This window comes from Heloderma suspectum, chromosome 2 (assembly GCF_057233095.1).
Source record: "Heloderma suspectum isolate Gila_16-S chromosome 2, 16-S_ref, whole genome shotgun sequence".
In the NCBI taxonomy this organism is placed as follows: Eukaryota; Metazoa; Chordata; class Lepidosauria; order Squamata; family Helodermatidae; genus Heloderma; species Heloderma suspectum.
In genome coordinates, this window is record NC_139459.1 from 395220084 (window position 1) to 395235499 (window position 15416).

The following is a 15416-nucleotide window of genomic DNA, read 5'->3' on the forward strand; positions in this document are numbered from 1 at the left end:
GCTAAAGCCTTGGATTGTGTGGATCACAACAAACTCTGGCAAATTCTTAAAGTGATGGGAGTACCAGACCACCTTACCTGTCTCCTGAGAAACCTGTACGAGGGTCAAGAAGCAACAGTAAGAACCAGACATGGAACAACCGAGTGGTTCAAAATTGGGAAAGGAGTACGGCAAGGCTGCATATTGTTGCCCTGCTTATTTAACTTATATGCAGAGTACATCATGAGAAACGGCTGGTTGGATGAATCACAGGTCGGAATTAAGATTTCCGGGAGAATTATCAACAACCTCCGATATGCAGACAATACCACCCTAATGGCAGAAAGCGAAGAGGATCTAAAGAGCCTTTTGTTGAGGGTGAAAGAGGAGAGTGCAAAAGCTAGTTTGAAACTCAACATTAAAAAAACTAAGATCATGGCATCTGGCCCCATCACTTCCTGGCACATAGAAGGGGAAGAAATGGAAGCAGTGACAGATTTTGCTTGCTTGGGCTCCAAGATCACCGCAGACGGTGACTGTAGCCATGAAATTAAAAGACGCTTGCTCCTTGGGAGGAAATCTATAGCAAACCTAGACAGCATAGTAAGAAGCAGAGACATCACCTTGCCGACAAAGGTCCGTCTAATCAAAGCTATGGTTTTCCCAGTAGCAACGTATGGCTGTGAGAGCTGGACTATAAGGAAGGCTGAGCACCGAAGAATTGATGCATTCGAACTGTGGTGCTGAAGAAGACTCTTACGTGTCCCCTGGACTGCAAGGAGGTCAAATCAGTCAATCCTAAAGGAAATCAACCCTGAGTGCTCATTGGAAGGACAGATACTGAAACTGAAGCTGAAATATTTTGGCCACCTAATGCAAAGAGAAAACTCTCTGGAAAAGACCCTGATGCTGGGAAAGACTGAAGGCAAAAGGAGAAGGGGACGGCAGAGGATGAGATGGCTAGATAGCATCACCGATGCAATGAATATGAACTTGAGCACACTCCAGGAGAAAGCGCAGGACAGGAAGGCCTGGCGTGCTATGGTCCATGGGGTCACGAAGAGTCGGACACGACTGAACGTCTGAACAACAACAAGTGAGTGGGAACTAAACTAATTCTGTAAAGCCATTTTTTAAATAGTTGTGGGTTGATTCCCCCCACCACGCAACCCTGAAAAGGCCTCACGGTGTGCTGCACACATTAGGAAAATCAGAAATCAGGCCTATGTGGCCAGCCAGCCAGCTAACAGAAGTGTGCACAACACTGCTCCCAATTCCTCTGAGCTGTTCTCATCCTTTGCTACCTCAAGAACAAGGGGCAAAATAGCCAGTATATTTGTGAGTATCGTGAGTACGTTAAAACAGTAAAGGATAACTTAGGGTAGATATTTTTTCCTGTATCTTAAATTGTCCCTACATTTCAACCCCTTAGCAAGAAGCACCCAATCCTGCTCTACTCATCATAATAACCAGAATAAACAAACCCTTAGTTCTTATAGCAGATACACAAACAGGTTTCTTCATTGCTGGCTGAGCAGAGAACACAACGGAAACGGGAAAGCAGAGCAAAGTGGTGGAGTCCCAACCTGGCCCACAGTAAGTTCAAATATTTCACTTCTCAAGGGTCACGTTACTACACTAGCTGCAGTTTTTCTTTTCCAGGCTCACTTAAATAATTATAGGGTGACTGTCATCATGACAAATCCACCCTCAATCAGGACAATTCTTGAGTGAGCAGATTTGGGGGGCTCTTCCAGATGAGGCTTTTGTTATGCACTTGCCCTGTCATATTCTCTGAATTTTTCTTAGTTGCTCCTGTTCTTAAGACAAGCTGCAATTCTTTAAATAGGAGCTGTCATCATCTGTCATGACACAAATTTAAAAAGTCAGTTTCCCCCCAAAATGCTAGTGGGGGCAAAGGGTAGCTTTGGGGGGAGCGCACCCCCTCCCCAGCTACAGGGCTGATTTTGATGCAAATTCCAGCAATTCCGATCATGGAAACTCTTTCTGCACTTAGAGAACTGATAGTGCTGCCCCCGAGGTGAATCTTTTGAGGTTTTGTATGGTGCTGAAAGTGATTCATTCAGCTCTCAGTCATTCAGCTCTCAGAGCATTCAGAGGGCTTCTCCTCTGTGTGGATTCTCTGATGGCCATTAAGGTGTGACCGCCGAGTGAAGTCCTTTCCACACTTCAAACATTTGTAGAGCTTCTCCCCTGTGTGGGTTCTCTGATGGCCATTAAGGTGTGACCGCCGAGTGAAGTCCTTTCCACACTTCGAACATTTATAGGGCTTCTCCCCTGTGTGGATTCTTTGATGGGTTTTAAGGTGTGTGCTGAGAGTGAAGCTCCTTCCGCACACTAAGCATTTATAGGGCTTCTCCCCTGTGTGGATTCTCTGATGGCGATTAAGTTCTGAGCTCCGAGTGAAGTTCTTTCCACACTTGGAACATGTATAGGGCTTCTCCCCTGTGTGGATTCTTTGATGGGTTTTAAGGTGCATGCTGAGAGTGAAGCTCCTTCCGCACACTAAGCATTTATAGGGCTTCTCCCCTGTGTGGATTCTGTGATGGTCATGAAGGTGTGAGCTCCGACTGAAACTCTTCCCGCACTCCAAGCATTCATAGGGCTTCTCCCCTGTGTGCATTCTGTGATGGTCATTAAGGTGTGAGCTCCGACTGAAACTCTTCCCGCACTCCAAGCATTTATACGGCTTCTCCCCTGTGTGGATTCTTTGATGGGTTTTAAGGTTCGATCTGAGAGTGAAGTTCTTTCCACACTCTGAGCATTTATACGGCTTCTCCCCTGTGTGAATTCTTTGATGGGTTTTAAGGATTGAGCTCCAATGGAAACTCTTTCCACACTCAAGGCATTTATACGGCTTCTCCCCTGTGTGAATTCTTTGATGGGTTTTAAGGATTGAGCTCCGATGGAAACTCTTTCCACACTCCAAACATTTATAGGGCTCCTCCGTTGTGCGAATTCCTTGATGGGAGTTAAGGTCTGAGCTGCAACTGAATTGATTTTCAGTCTCCAAGCACTGAAATGTTTTCACTCTTGTGTGAATTCTTTGACATTCAATAAGGTTTAGTTTCTCAGTGAAATTCTTTCCACTATCCGAGCATTTCCACTGTTTCTCCGCATTGTCAATATCCCTCTTGTGCGCTTCAAAGGGTTCGTCTGGTGTTGGCCATTCGTCGGCGTCAGCCCATTCAAAAGAACTAGATGTATTTCCCCACTTCTCTTCAACTTCTGTGCTTATTATCATGTGTGCAGCAGTTTTAATGCTCTCCTGACCATCCCCTAAAAGAGAAAAAAGAGAACGAACTCAATGGATCGCTATTTTGATTATCAGACTTAGAAATGACTAACACAACCCTCGGGGGCAAGCCCGGTTGGTTTAATTAGGGCTGCAGCACAGAAAGCTTTACGTTAGTGGGGAACTATGCCCTCTGCCCAAGTGGAATTTATCCCCTCCAGAATCCCTAAACCCATCCTGCCTGCTTCTATGACTCGAGAAGGGCATGGATCCAGAACACAGGTGGAAGGCCTCATACCTCCAAGCAGCTCACCCACATCCTCAGGACACACAAGCTGAAAAGTATCCATCACACTTCCACCTATTTCCTTGGCTGTTTCTCGGAGAGATGTGTCAAAGAGGTGACATTTAGCCAGAAAACAGATCTCCCAGGAGAATGCAGAACCTGAGAGATCTGACAAAGGGTCCCACCAGACCCAAGCACATACCTCCTGATCTCTCCCCTGCCTCAGAGGCCCCTTTTCTTTCCTGCCAGGAGAGGAAGTCAGCTCTGGGAACCAGAAGGCCTTTTAAAGAGGACAGAAATAGCAGAATTATTTCTGGCACTTCCCACTAGAGCAAACGTTATCTCTGATACAGATAAGGAAGAGCCACAATTCCCCCTTCCACCATCTGTCAACAAGGCAAAGAGGAAGCCTGACCCAGAGGGGCCACTCCCTTACCCAGAGCAGCCAGGGTCCCATGATTCTCCTCCGTGACGTCCCTGTGCAGAGCCCTCTGGCCTGGATCCAGCAGGGCCCACTCCTCCTCCGTGAAACGCACAGCCACCTCCTCAAAGGTCACCGGACCCTGAGAGAAGAAGGAGACACCAGGTTCTCTTTACGCATAATGCAGCAATCCATGAAGACCATAAGGTGAGGTGGTTGGAGGTTCTCCTTCCGAGTGCCAGAGCTTCATGAGTGACCTCCGAAGCCTTCTGAGCAGCCTCCTTGGACAGGAGCAAAGGGACAGGGTTGGACTCTTCCAGGGCCAGAGAGGTGTGCAGGGGACGGAGGCACCCCGGCCTCCCCTACCTGCTCTGGCTGCAGAGAAGCCATTTCCGCTCCACCGCAAGGCGAAGGGGGCCTAGAAGGAGCCCCCTGCATCCGCTCGCTCTCTCCGCTGGTCGTTCCGTGTGTGGTGTCCGAGGGAGACGTCTCTGCCTCGGGGAAATCTGTGGCTGCTTTGGGTACTATTTCCTCCACCTGGAAAAGGAACGAGGAGCCCAGGCAGTCCAGGGCGAAGGGGATTAGGAGAGGGAGGAACTGGGACAGGCAAAGGACAAGAGCAGCGTTTGCCAGTCTGTCTGCATCCTAAAGTTGTTCCACTTCCTACGTCCTGCAGCCGTGCTTTGGCAGGTGAGCACAGAAGGATTGGGGCCAAAAAGGTATCCTGAGCCTCAGAATGGGCGAGAAAAGGAATCCAAAACTCCCTCCTAAAACCAATGGGGGGGGGGGGGAGAAGGAAGCTCCCAGAAGCTTGCTGCCACTCAGCTGCTGGAAGCACGGAAGAGTGGTGCCTGCAGCCACTAACCCTGTTCTGCTGGGACGACTGTGCTGCTGGTGCAAGGAGGATCCCCTCCTTCCCTGGGCATCACAACCTCCCCGGGTGCCCTGGGATCCCCCAAGGAGGGCCTGCTATACACGTTCGGAACTGGTGGGACAGCTGTGGATGGTGTGGGCAGGCGGAGATTGGGGCATCACTATCCATTGGCAGCTGGAAAACACTGGGATACCGGGGGGATTTTTAAGACCACACTCCTCTGAGCTCTCAGGATGAACTGCTCTCACCTGCTCCTTCTCTTTGTGCTCTGCCTGGCTGAGGAGGAAACCTTCCGCCAGGGCCACCGCCTGGGAACTGGTCTCCGCTCCACACTCCCTGACCCAGCTCTCCATCTCCGGGGGCAGGACAGCCAGGAACTGCTCCAGGACCACCAGGTCCAGCACCTGAGCTTTCGTGCGCCGTTCTGGCTTCAGCCACTGGCGGCAAAGGTGGTGGAGTCGGCTGCAGGCCTCTCGGGGCCCCTCGGCCTCCCGGGAGTGGAAACCCCTGAAGCGCTGGCACTCTGTGTCTGAGCTGTTGCTGCTCCCAGCCAGGTTCTCCTGCGCTCCTCTTTCCCAGAGCTCCGCACTGTTCCTTTCCTGGATGATACGGGGGCCATTTCCTTCCTCGGGGTCAGCCAAATCTCGCTCGTCCATCTTCACTCTCCGCTGCCAGCAGGACTCGAAGGACCTCCTTGCTTTGCTGCCGATTTCTTTCTTCAGGCCAGGAGTGCCTGAATCTGGGACTTTGTTTTTAACCTGCAGTGAGTAGAGGACCAGGCACAGGCTACCCTAGAACAACCAGGAAAAAAAAGGTAAAGGTGTCCCCAGCCAGTCGTGTCCGACTCTAGGGTGCGGTGCTCATCCCCGTTTCTAAGCCGAAGAGCCAGCGCTGTCCGAAGACGCTCCTGTGGTCATGTGGCCGGCATGACTGAACACCAAGGTGCACGGAACGCTGTTCCCTTTCCCGCCGAAGCGGTACCTATTTATCTACTTGCAATTTCTTGCTTTCGAACTGCTAGGTTGGCAGAATGAACAACCAGGGAGCTAGACACAAAAAGGGAAAAGAGACTATGGAAGGACAAGACTCTCCAGTGGTGGTGACCTGCAAGGTGTGTGCCATGTTTGTTTTCTTGCCTGAGAACAACATGGCCTACACCTGCAACAAGTGCAAGTTGATCATGCTGCTGCAAGAAAAAATAAGCAGACTGGAGTGGCGAGTGGCAACCCTCCAGGGAATAAGAGAACACGAAGAGTTCTTGGACAGAACGGTGGAACTACAGCAGCAAAGTGAAGAACAGAAGCTAGAAGAGCAACAGCAAGCTGAGGCAGAAGAAACTGCTGAGGTGAGGAAAAATGAAGTAGAGGATACTCCTTGGAAAAGGGTGACAGTTAGGAGCAGAAGAACTAGAAGACACCCGGCACCAGTGGAGGCAGTGGAACTAGGGAACCGTTTCCAGGTACTTGAGGATGAGACTGGAGAACAGCCTGCAGAGGAAGAATTACAGGGGAACCTGCATGAGAGTGAACAAAAGGCTGAAGGTCAGTCATGCAGAGGCGATGAAACCCAGGCCTACAGCTACAAGAAGAGAAGAGTGGTAGTAGTGGGAGACTCCCTGCTGCATGGGATCGAAACCCAGGTATGTCACGAAGACTTGTGGACTCGCCAGGTATGCTGTCTCCCGGGAGGATGGATTAGAGACGTGACTGAAGGGTTGCCTGCAGTCATCAAGCCTGCACTGACAGGTATCCCTTCCTTCTCATCCCTGTGGGAACAAATGATACTGCCAAGTGGAGATACGAAGAAATCATGTCAGACTTTGAAGCTCTGGGAAGGAAAACTCAAGAACTTTGGGGACCAGATAGTTTTCTCACTTCTGCAAAACATGGCCCCTCCGGGAAATTCCTGACTTGTGTGGCGGATGGATCACTGCCTTGTTGTGGCGAAGGGGCTTGTGTAACTCAGTGAAGCCATAAGCTATGCCATGCAGGGCCACCCAAGATGGACAGGTCATGGCGGAGAGGTCTGACAAAATGTGGTCCACTGGAGAAGGAAATGGCAACCCACTCCAGTATTCTTGCCAAGAAAACCCCATGGAAGGTATCACAAGGCTAAAAGATATGATGCCAGAAGATGAGCCCCTCAGGTCGGAAGGTGTCCAATATACTACTGGGGAAGAGCAGGGGGAATTTCCAAGTAGCGCCAGAAAGAGTGAAGCGGCTGGGCCAAAGCTGAAAGGACACTCAGCTGTGGATATGTCTGGTGGTGGAAAGAAAGTCTGATGCTGTAAAGAACAATATTGTTTAGGAACCTGGAATGTAAGGTCAATGAATCAAGGTAGGCTGGAGGGGGTCAAACATGAGATGGCAAGATTGAACATCGACATCTTGGGAATCAGCGAACTAAAATGGACAGGCATGGGCGAATTTAATTCAGGTGATCATAAAATCTACTACTGTGGGCAAGAATCCCTTAAAAGAAATGGAGTAGCACTCATAGTCAACAAAAGCGTGGGAAAAGCAGTACTGGGGTACAATCTCAAAAATGATAGAATCATCTCAGTACAAATCCAAGGCAAACCATTCCACATCACAGTAATTCTAGTCTATGCACCAACCACTGAGGCCGAAGAAGCTGAGGTTGATCTGTTCTATGAAGACCTACAACACCTTCTAGAATTAACACCAAAAAGATGTCCTCTTCATCATAGGGGATTGGAATGCTAAAGTAGGAACTCAAGAAATAGCCGGGATAACAGACAAGTATGGCCTTGGTGTACAAAATGAAACAGGACAAAGGCTAATAGAGTTTTGCCAAGACAACACGCTGATCATCGCCAACACTCTTTTCCAACAGCACAAGAGGCAACTCTACACATGGACATCACCAGATGGTCAATATCAAAATCAGATTGATCATGTCCTTTGCAGCCAAAGATGAAGAAGCTCTATACAGTCAGTAAAAACAAGACCTGGAGATGACTGTGGCTCAGGTCATTAGCTTCTTGTTGCAAAATTTCGGCTTAAATTGAAGAACGTAGGGAAAACCACTAAACCATTCAGGTATGACCTCAGTCATATCCCTGATGAATATACAGTGGAGGTGAGGAATACATTTCAGGGATTAGACCTGATAGACAGAGTGCCTGAGGAACTATGGACGGAGATCCGCAACATTGTTCAGGAGGCAGCAACGAAATCCATCCCAAAGAAAAGGAAATGCAAGAAAGCAAAGTGACTGTCTGATGAGGCTTTACAAGTAGCTGAGGAAAGAAGGGAAGTGAAAAGCAAGGGAGAAAGGGGACGATATATCCAACTGAATGCAGAGTTCCAGAGGATAGCAAGGAGAGACAAGAAGGCCTTCTTAAATGAACAATGCAAAGAAATCGAGGAAAACAACAGAATGGGAAAGACTAGAGATCTCTTCAAGAAAATTGGAGATCTCAAGGGAACGTTTTGTGCAAAGACGGGCATGATAAAGGACAAAGAAGGCAGGGACCTAACAGAAGCAGATGAGATTAAGAAGAGGTGGAAAGAATACACAGAAGAACTATACAGGAAAGATCTGTATGTCCCTGATAGCCATGATAGTGCGGTCACTGAATTTGAGCCGGACATCCTAGAGAGTGAGGTCAAGTGGGCCTTAGGAAGCATTACTAACAACAAAGCTAGCGGAGATGACAGTATTCCAGCTGAGCTATTTAAGATCCTAAAAGATGATGCTGTTAAAGTGCTGCACTCAATATGCCAACAAATTTGGAACACTCAACAGTGGCTACAAGACTGGAAAAGGTCAGTTTACATTCCAGTTCCAAAGAACGGCAATGCCAAAGAGTGTTCAAACTACCGTACAATTGTGCTCATTTCACATGCCAGCAAGGTTATGCTCAAAATCCTACAAGCTAGGCTTCAGCAGTATGTGAACCGAGAACTACCGGAAGTACAAGCTGGGTTTCAAAGAGGCAGAGGAACTAGAGATCAAATCGCCAATATTTGCTGGATCATGGAGAAAGCAAGAGAATTCCAGAAAAACATCTATTTCTGCTTCATTGACTATGCTAAAGCCTTGGATTGTGTGGATCACAACAAACTGTGGCAAATCCTTAAAGAGATGGGAGTACCAGACCACCTTACCTGTCTCCTGAGAAACCTGTACGAGGGTCAAGAAGCAACAGTAAGAACCAGACATGGAACAACTGATTGGTTCAAAATTGGGAAAGGAGTACAACAAGGCTGCATATTGTCACCCTGCTTATTTCACTTATGTGCAGAGTACATCATGAGAAACGGCTGGTTGGATGAATCACAGGTCGGAATTAAGATTTCCGGGAGAATTAACAACAACCTCAGATACGCAGACGATACCACCCTAATGGCAGAAAGCGAAGAGGATCTAAAGAGCCTCTTGCTGAGGGTGAAAAAGGAGAGTGCAAAAGTTGGTTTGAAACTCAACATTAAAAAAACTAAGATCATGGCATCTGGCCCCATCACTTCCTGGCATATAGAAGGGGAAGAAATGGAAGCAGTCACAGATTTTATTTTCTTGGTATCCAAAATCACCACAGACGGCGACTGCAGCCATGAAATTAAAAGACGCTTGCTCCTTAGGAGGAAAGCTATGGCACATCTAGACAGCATCGTAAGAAGCAGAGACATCACCTTGCCGACAAATGTCCGTCTAATCAAAGCTATGGTTTTCCCAGTAGTAACGTATGGCTGTGAGAGCTGGACTATAAGGAAGGCTGAGCGCCGAAGAATTGATGCTTTCGAACTGTGGTGCTGGAGAAGACTCTTACGAGTCCCCTGGACTGCAAGGAGGTCAAATCAGTCCATCCTAAAGGAAATCAACCCTGACCGCTCATTGGAAGGACAGATACTGAAACTGAAGCTCAAATATTTTGGCCATGTAATGCGAAGAGAAAACTCACTGGAAAAGACCCTGATGCTGGGAAAGTTTGAAGGCAAAAGAAGGGAACGGCAGAGGATGAGATGGCTAGATAGCCTCAGTGGTTGGGGCATAGACTTGAATTACTGTGATATTGAATGGTTTGCCTTGGATTCGTACTGAGATCATTCTATCATTTTTAAGATTGTACCCCAGTACTGCTTTTCCCACCCTTTTGTTGACTATGAGTGCTACTCCGTTTCTTCTAAGGGATTCTTGCCCACAATAGTAGATATGATGGTCACCTGAATTAAATTCGCCCATGCCTGTCCATTTTAGTTCGCTGATTCCCAAGATGTCGATGTTCAATCTTGCCATCTCATGTTTGACCACCTCCAGCTTACCTTGATTCATTGATCTGACATTCCAGGTTCCTAAACAATATTGTTCTTTACAGCATCGGATTTTCTTTTCACCGCCAGACACATCCACAGCTGAGTGTCCTTTCGGGTTTGGCCCAGCCGCTTCACTCTTTCTGGCGCTACTTGGAAATACCCTCTGCTCTTCCCCAGTAGCATATTGGACACCTTCCGACCTGAGGGGCTCATCTTCCGGCGTCATCTCTTTTAGCCTTGTGATACGTTCCATGGGGTTTTCTTGGCAAGAATACTGGAGTGGGTTGCCATTTCCTTCTCCAGTGGACCACATTTTGTCAGAACTCTCTGACAAACCCTGTCCGTCTTGGGTGGCCCTGCACGGCATAGCTTATGGCTTCACTGAGTTACGCAAGCCCCTTCGCCACAACAAGGCAGTGATCCATGAAGGGGTAGATAGCATCACCCATGCAATGAATATGAACTTGAGCACACTCCAGGAGAGAGTGGAGACGAGGAAGGCCTGGCGTGCTATGGCCCATTGGGTCATGAAGAGTCGGACACGACTTAATGACTGAACAACAACAACAACAACAACAACAGAAAGTAGAGGTAGGAACTAGAGGATCAGCTATCCTTGACTTGATCCTAACCAACAGAGATGACTTAGTGGGTAAAGTAGCAGTTACAGGAAGTCTGGGGGAAAGCGACCATGTTGCACTTGAGTTCTTGGTTCTAAGGGAAGCAAAAGCCGAGTGTAACCAAACCCATACCCTGGATTTTAGGAAAGCTGATTTTAATAAACTCAGAACAATGATCAGTAAGGTCCCATGGCAAGTGACTCTAATGAGAAAAGGAGTCCAAGATGGGTGGGAGTTTTTTAAAAAGGAAATTCTCAAGGCACAATTACAAACACTTGCAACAAGAAAAAAAGGTGGAAGACAACAGAAGAAGCCAATGTGGCTTCACAAAAAGAAAAGAGATGACCTGAAAACAAAAAAGGACACATATAGGAAGTGGAAAGAAGGCCAAGCAACAAAGGAAGAGTACAGGCAGATAGCACAGAATTGCAGGGATAGCGTCAGGAAGGCTAAAGCTGAGAACTAGCTGAGATTAGCGAGGGATGCTAAAAGCAACAAAAAGGCTTTCTTCAGCTATGCGCACAGCTTGTGTTGCGCGCAGGGGGCACATCCAGGTTTCTGTGCTGCAGGGTGAGGGGGGCAGCCCCCCATCACACACCCCAGAAGCCCATTGGATGGGGAGAATGGGAGCAAGCCGCCCTTTTCTCCCTGGTCAGATCACTGGTTTATTTGCTCACTGAGTTGTGACCCTTCTATACCGCGGAATAGAAGAACGCCCCTCAGCGGTTGACAACAACTGTTAAACACGTTTAAAATGCAATATTGAAAACACAACATTAAACACACTTCCAAGTAGAGTAAAAATATATATCAAGGAGCAGTACAATGGAGCGGCATGATTAATTTACTGATAGCCCAGGGAGAGCCTGGGTGGACAAGGGTGTTTTCATTTACAACCCGTGATCAGTTCAAGTATGTTTTAATTAATGTACTGGCCGTGATCAGTTTAAGTGTGTTTTAAGTTACAGCCCATGATTAATGTAATGATTAATTAAAGTCTGGGTGAACCAGTGTGTTTTCCGGAGGCGCTTCAAAGGTGCCACATCGTCTGCCTCCCGAACTGCCCCAGGGAGGGTTTCCCAAAGGGTGGGCGCCGCTACCGAGAAGGCCCTCCGCCGGGGGGTCTCAGGGCGCCATTCCATTCGTTTGGGGTGGCGGCCCGGGCCTCCTGCGATGACCTTAAAGGTCGCCTGGGGATGTACAAGGGAAGAGCAGCGCTGCGCGGAAAACCTTCTTCTCTCCCGGGCCGGGGCTGTTGAGACTTGCTGGCTTCAGAGAGAGGAGGGGGAAAGCGACGAGATGGGGTCTCCTGGAGGGGCCCCAAATGGGACAGCCACCTGGGGGCCGCTCCCCCCCCAAGAATGGCTCCCCGCCCTTGGGCATTTTCCTCCCACTCCCATCATCCTGGGGAGCTCAGTGCCTTTTGCACTCACCAGTTCCCGTTAGGGCTCCCACGGGGGGGGGGGGGGGCTGTGGCTGCCTGCGCTTCACCCCCAAAGCCCAGCCCGAGCCGCCCCCTCGGCGCTTCCCAGCCGCCCTGCAGGCGAGGAGGAGAGGCTGCGGATCGCGCCCACGAGGAGGGCGGGGCGGGGAGCGCCGGGCGGGGAAAGGCCCCCGCCCGCCTTGCCGGAGAACCGAAGCGGGGCAACGGGGGAAGGCGCCCTTGCCCCTCCCCGCGCCGTCCCGGCCCTCGGGGGGCGGGCGAGGCCGGGGGAGTGCAGAGGGGAGGGGCCGGGGGGCGGGGGGCGATGAGCGGGGGGGTCCTGCTCAGGGCTTCGCTCGCGGGCTCCCTTCCCGGCATCTCCCGCACCCAGGGGAGGCCAGGAGAGGGCGGGGGCTGAAAGCGAGTCGACGGAAGGGCAGCTTTCCCTCGGCCTCGACGGGCACGAAACGCGTCCTTGCGCGCGCGCGCGTCTCCTCCGGGGCCTGTGGTGCTGCGCAGGGTCTCCCCCGCCCTCACAACAACCCCGCGAGGCAGGCCGGCGTGCTGCCCGGGGCCTTCCTCGAACCGCAGGGCCCGCCGGAGCTTTGGGACCCGAGGCTCCCCGGCCCTAGTGCGGCGCCGGCGCCAAACCCCCGCGGAGCCGGGCTGGCTGCGCCTGAGCGGGCAGCCGAGCAGGGCCAGCCCTGGTGCGTGCTCGGGCGGGAGCCCGCCGGGAATCGCCTCCGCCGCGGCTTGCAGGCCACCATCTTTTTCCGCCATTCTTTAGCCGGAGGAGACGAGGGGGAGAGTCCGCGTGCACGGCTCTGAGCAAGCCCCGCGCGTCGCCGGCGCTGCCCCCGGCTCGCCCCCCAGCTCCTCTCCCCCTCGCCAGGCACAGGAGAAGGGAGTCCCCAGGGGAGGGGAGGGGAGGGGATCCCTCGCCCAGCCCACGACCCGCAGCGGTGCCTCCGGGGAGGCGGGGGTCTCCCTCCGCCCCGGGAAGGGGCTCCCCTCGCTGGCGCCGCGGGACGGGAGGCGCAGAGCGAGGGGCTCTCCGGCAGGACCCGCCGCAGCCTCGCTCCCCGCAGGGCTGCGCACATCGGGCCGCCTGGAGACTCCGTCCGAGGGCGGCGGCGAGGGCGCGCCGCGCCCCGGGGAGGGTTTGGGGCGACGATCCTCCGCCGTCGCTTCCACGCCGCCCCCCCCGCCTGCCAGGCGGCTGGGAAGGGCCCAGGGTGGGGCGGCTCGGCTGGACCTGGGGCGAAGTCCAGGCACCCACAGCGCCGGGGCGGGGGGGGGCGGCTGTTGGGGGCTGGTGAGCGCAAAGTGCATTGGGGCCCCCAGGATGAGGAAGCGCCGAAGGGGGGCGGCTCGGGCTGGGCTTTGGGGGTGAAGCGCAGGCAGCCCCAGCCCCCCCCCCCCGGGGGAGCCCTAACGGGAACTGGTGAGTGCAAAAGGCACTGAGCTCCCCAGGATGATGGGAGTGGGAGGAAAATGCCCAAGGGCGGGGAGCAGTTGGGGGAGGCAGGGACTGGCCCATTTGTGGTCCCTCCAGGAGACCCCCATCTCCTGGCTTTCCCCCCTCCTCTCTGTTCAGGCAGGAAGTCTTCGCAGCCCCTTCCTGGGAGAGAAGAAAAGGGTGCAAAACCCGGGTCCTGGGAATCGGGAGGCACTGAGAGTTCTTGAGTTTCGTAGGATTGAAGAAGGACACGGGATCTGCTAGAGGCCTTTTGGGGGAGGGGTGAAGCACATGGGTGGGCGGGGGAGGGTTGGTGCGGAGCTCGGGACGCGCCAGCCGCGGCCCGGTTGTGAACAGTTCCAGTAGCCTGTCCGACTAGTGGGTCAGCAGAGCCAGGACCAAGGGGTCAGGAGAGGCAGAGCCAAGGGTCCAGTGGACGCAGAACGTCTTGGAACCTCGAACAGTCAGCCACCCATTCCACAGAGAGGGAAAACTGAGGCACAAGACAGGCAAAGGGCAGGGGGTGGGTGGGGGCCACATAGCCACACGAACGGACTCCTGTGGACCACAGTTTCAGGAAAAATTCCCATTCCACAGGGAAAAGCGTGTTTAAGATGGTGAGCGGAGGGGGAGAATCGCATAGCTGTAATAACTGTGATAATAGCTAAAATAATATGTGATATTCTCAAAACCACGGAGAACAGCAGCCTTTGGAACGTTGGAACAAGGTCTGAGCGCATCCAGCAATCCACGCCTTTATGCATCCATCACAAAGCAGAAGCAGCAGCAGGGAACCTATGCAAAACACGCCTCCCTTTCACACACTCCTCATTCACACAGACACACACACGCAAAGCCCAGCCCATACGCCACCATACCCCAAAAGCAAACTGGAGCCAAGGGGTCGTAGAATCATGGAATCATAGGGTTGGAAGGGGCCTATAAGACCACCGAGCCCAACCCCCTGCTCAGTGCAGGAATCCAAGTCAGGGCAGCCCTGACGGGGGGCTGTCCAGCCTTGTCTTGAATGCCTCCAATGTGGGAGAACACACCACCTCCCGAGGTCATGGGTTCCATTGTCACATTGCTCTAACAGTCAGGACGTTTTTCCTGATGTTCAGCCGGAATCTGGCTTCCTGGAACTTGAGCCCACGATTCCATGTCCTGCACTCTGGGCTGATGGAGGAGAGACCCTGGCCTTCCTCCCTGTGATGACCTTTCAAGTCCTTGAAGAGCGCTATCATATCTCCCCCCAGTCTCTTCTCAAGGCTAAACATGCCCAGTTCTTTCAGTCTCTCCTCACAGGGCTTTGTTTCCAGTCCCCTGATCATCTTCCTTGCCCTCCTCTGAACCCTCTCCAGCTTGTTTGCATCCTGCTTAAAGTGCGGTGCCCAGAACTGGACACAGTACTCCAGATGTGGCCTAATGTGGTTCTGGAGAAACAAAGGCAGAGGAGCTTAAAAGTTGGCCATCCATGCAACGTAGGAGTTTCTTAAGGCAGAACATGGTGCAATGCAGAAACAAAGGCAGAGGAGCTTTTGGAGGAATAAACGTTGGCCATCCACGCAGCAGAGGAAACCTCTAAGGCAAAATGGGGGTGAGAAACAATGGCATAGCAGTAGGGAAGTCATGGTCATTGTTCTGTTTGACCTGGAACTGCCCCTGCGGGTGCTGGGAAGAAGCCAGGGGGAAATGTTGTACCCTCCATTTGGGGAATTAGTCTCAGAAGTGTTTTCAGTCCTGGTTGAACACCAAGGTCCTTTGACCAGTGAACCACAGAGAGAATCTGGCAGTGTTTCGATGATAATAAAACTGAAGC

At 51.7% G+C, this 15416-nt stretch overlaps 1 protein-coding gene across 1 annotated transcript in view; it reads right to left on the reverse strand.

The window, feature by feature from the left end:
• The window catches only part of LOC146356518 (uncharacterized), an 80226-nt gene that overhangs the window by 55153 nt on the left and 9657 nt on the right, over positions 1-15416 (reverse strand). Inside the window, exon 5 of the mRNA XM_084841117.1 lies at positions 2100-2943. Within this exon, the coding sequence (XP_084697243.1) occupies positions 2100-2943 (844 nt within the window). The remainder of the gene's footprint in view (positions 1-2099; positions 2944-15416) is intronic.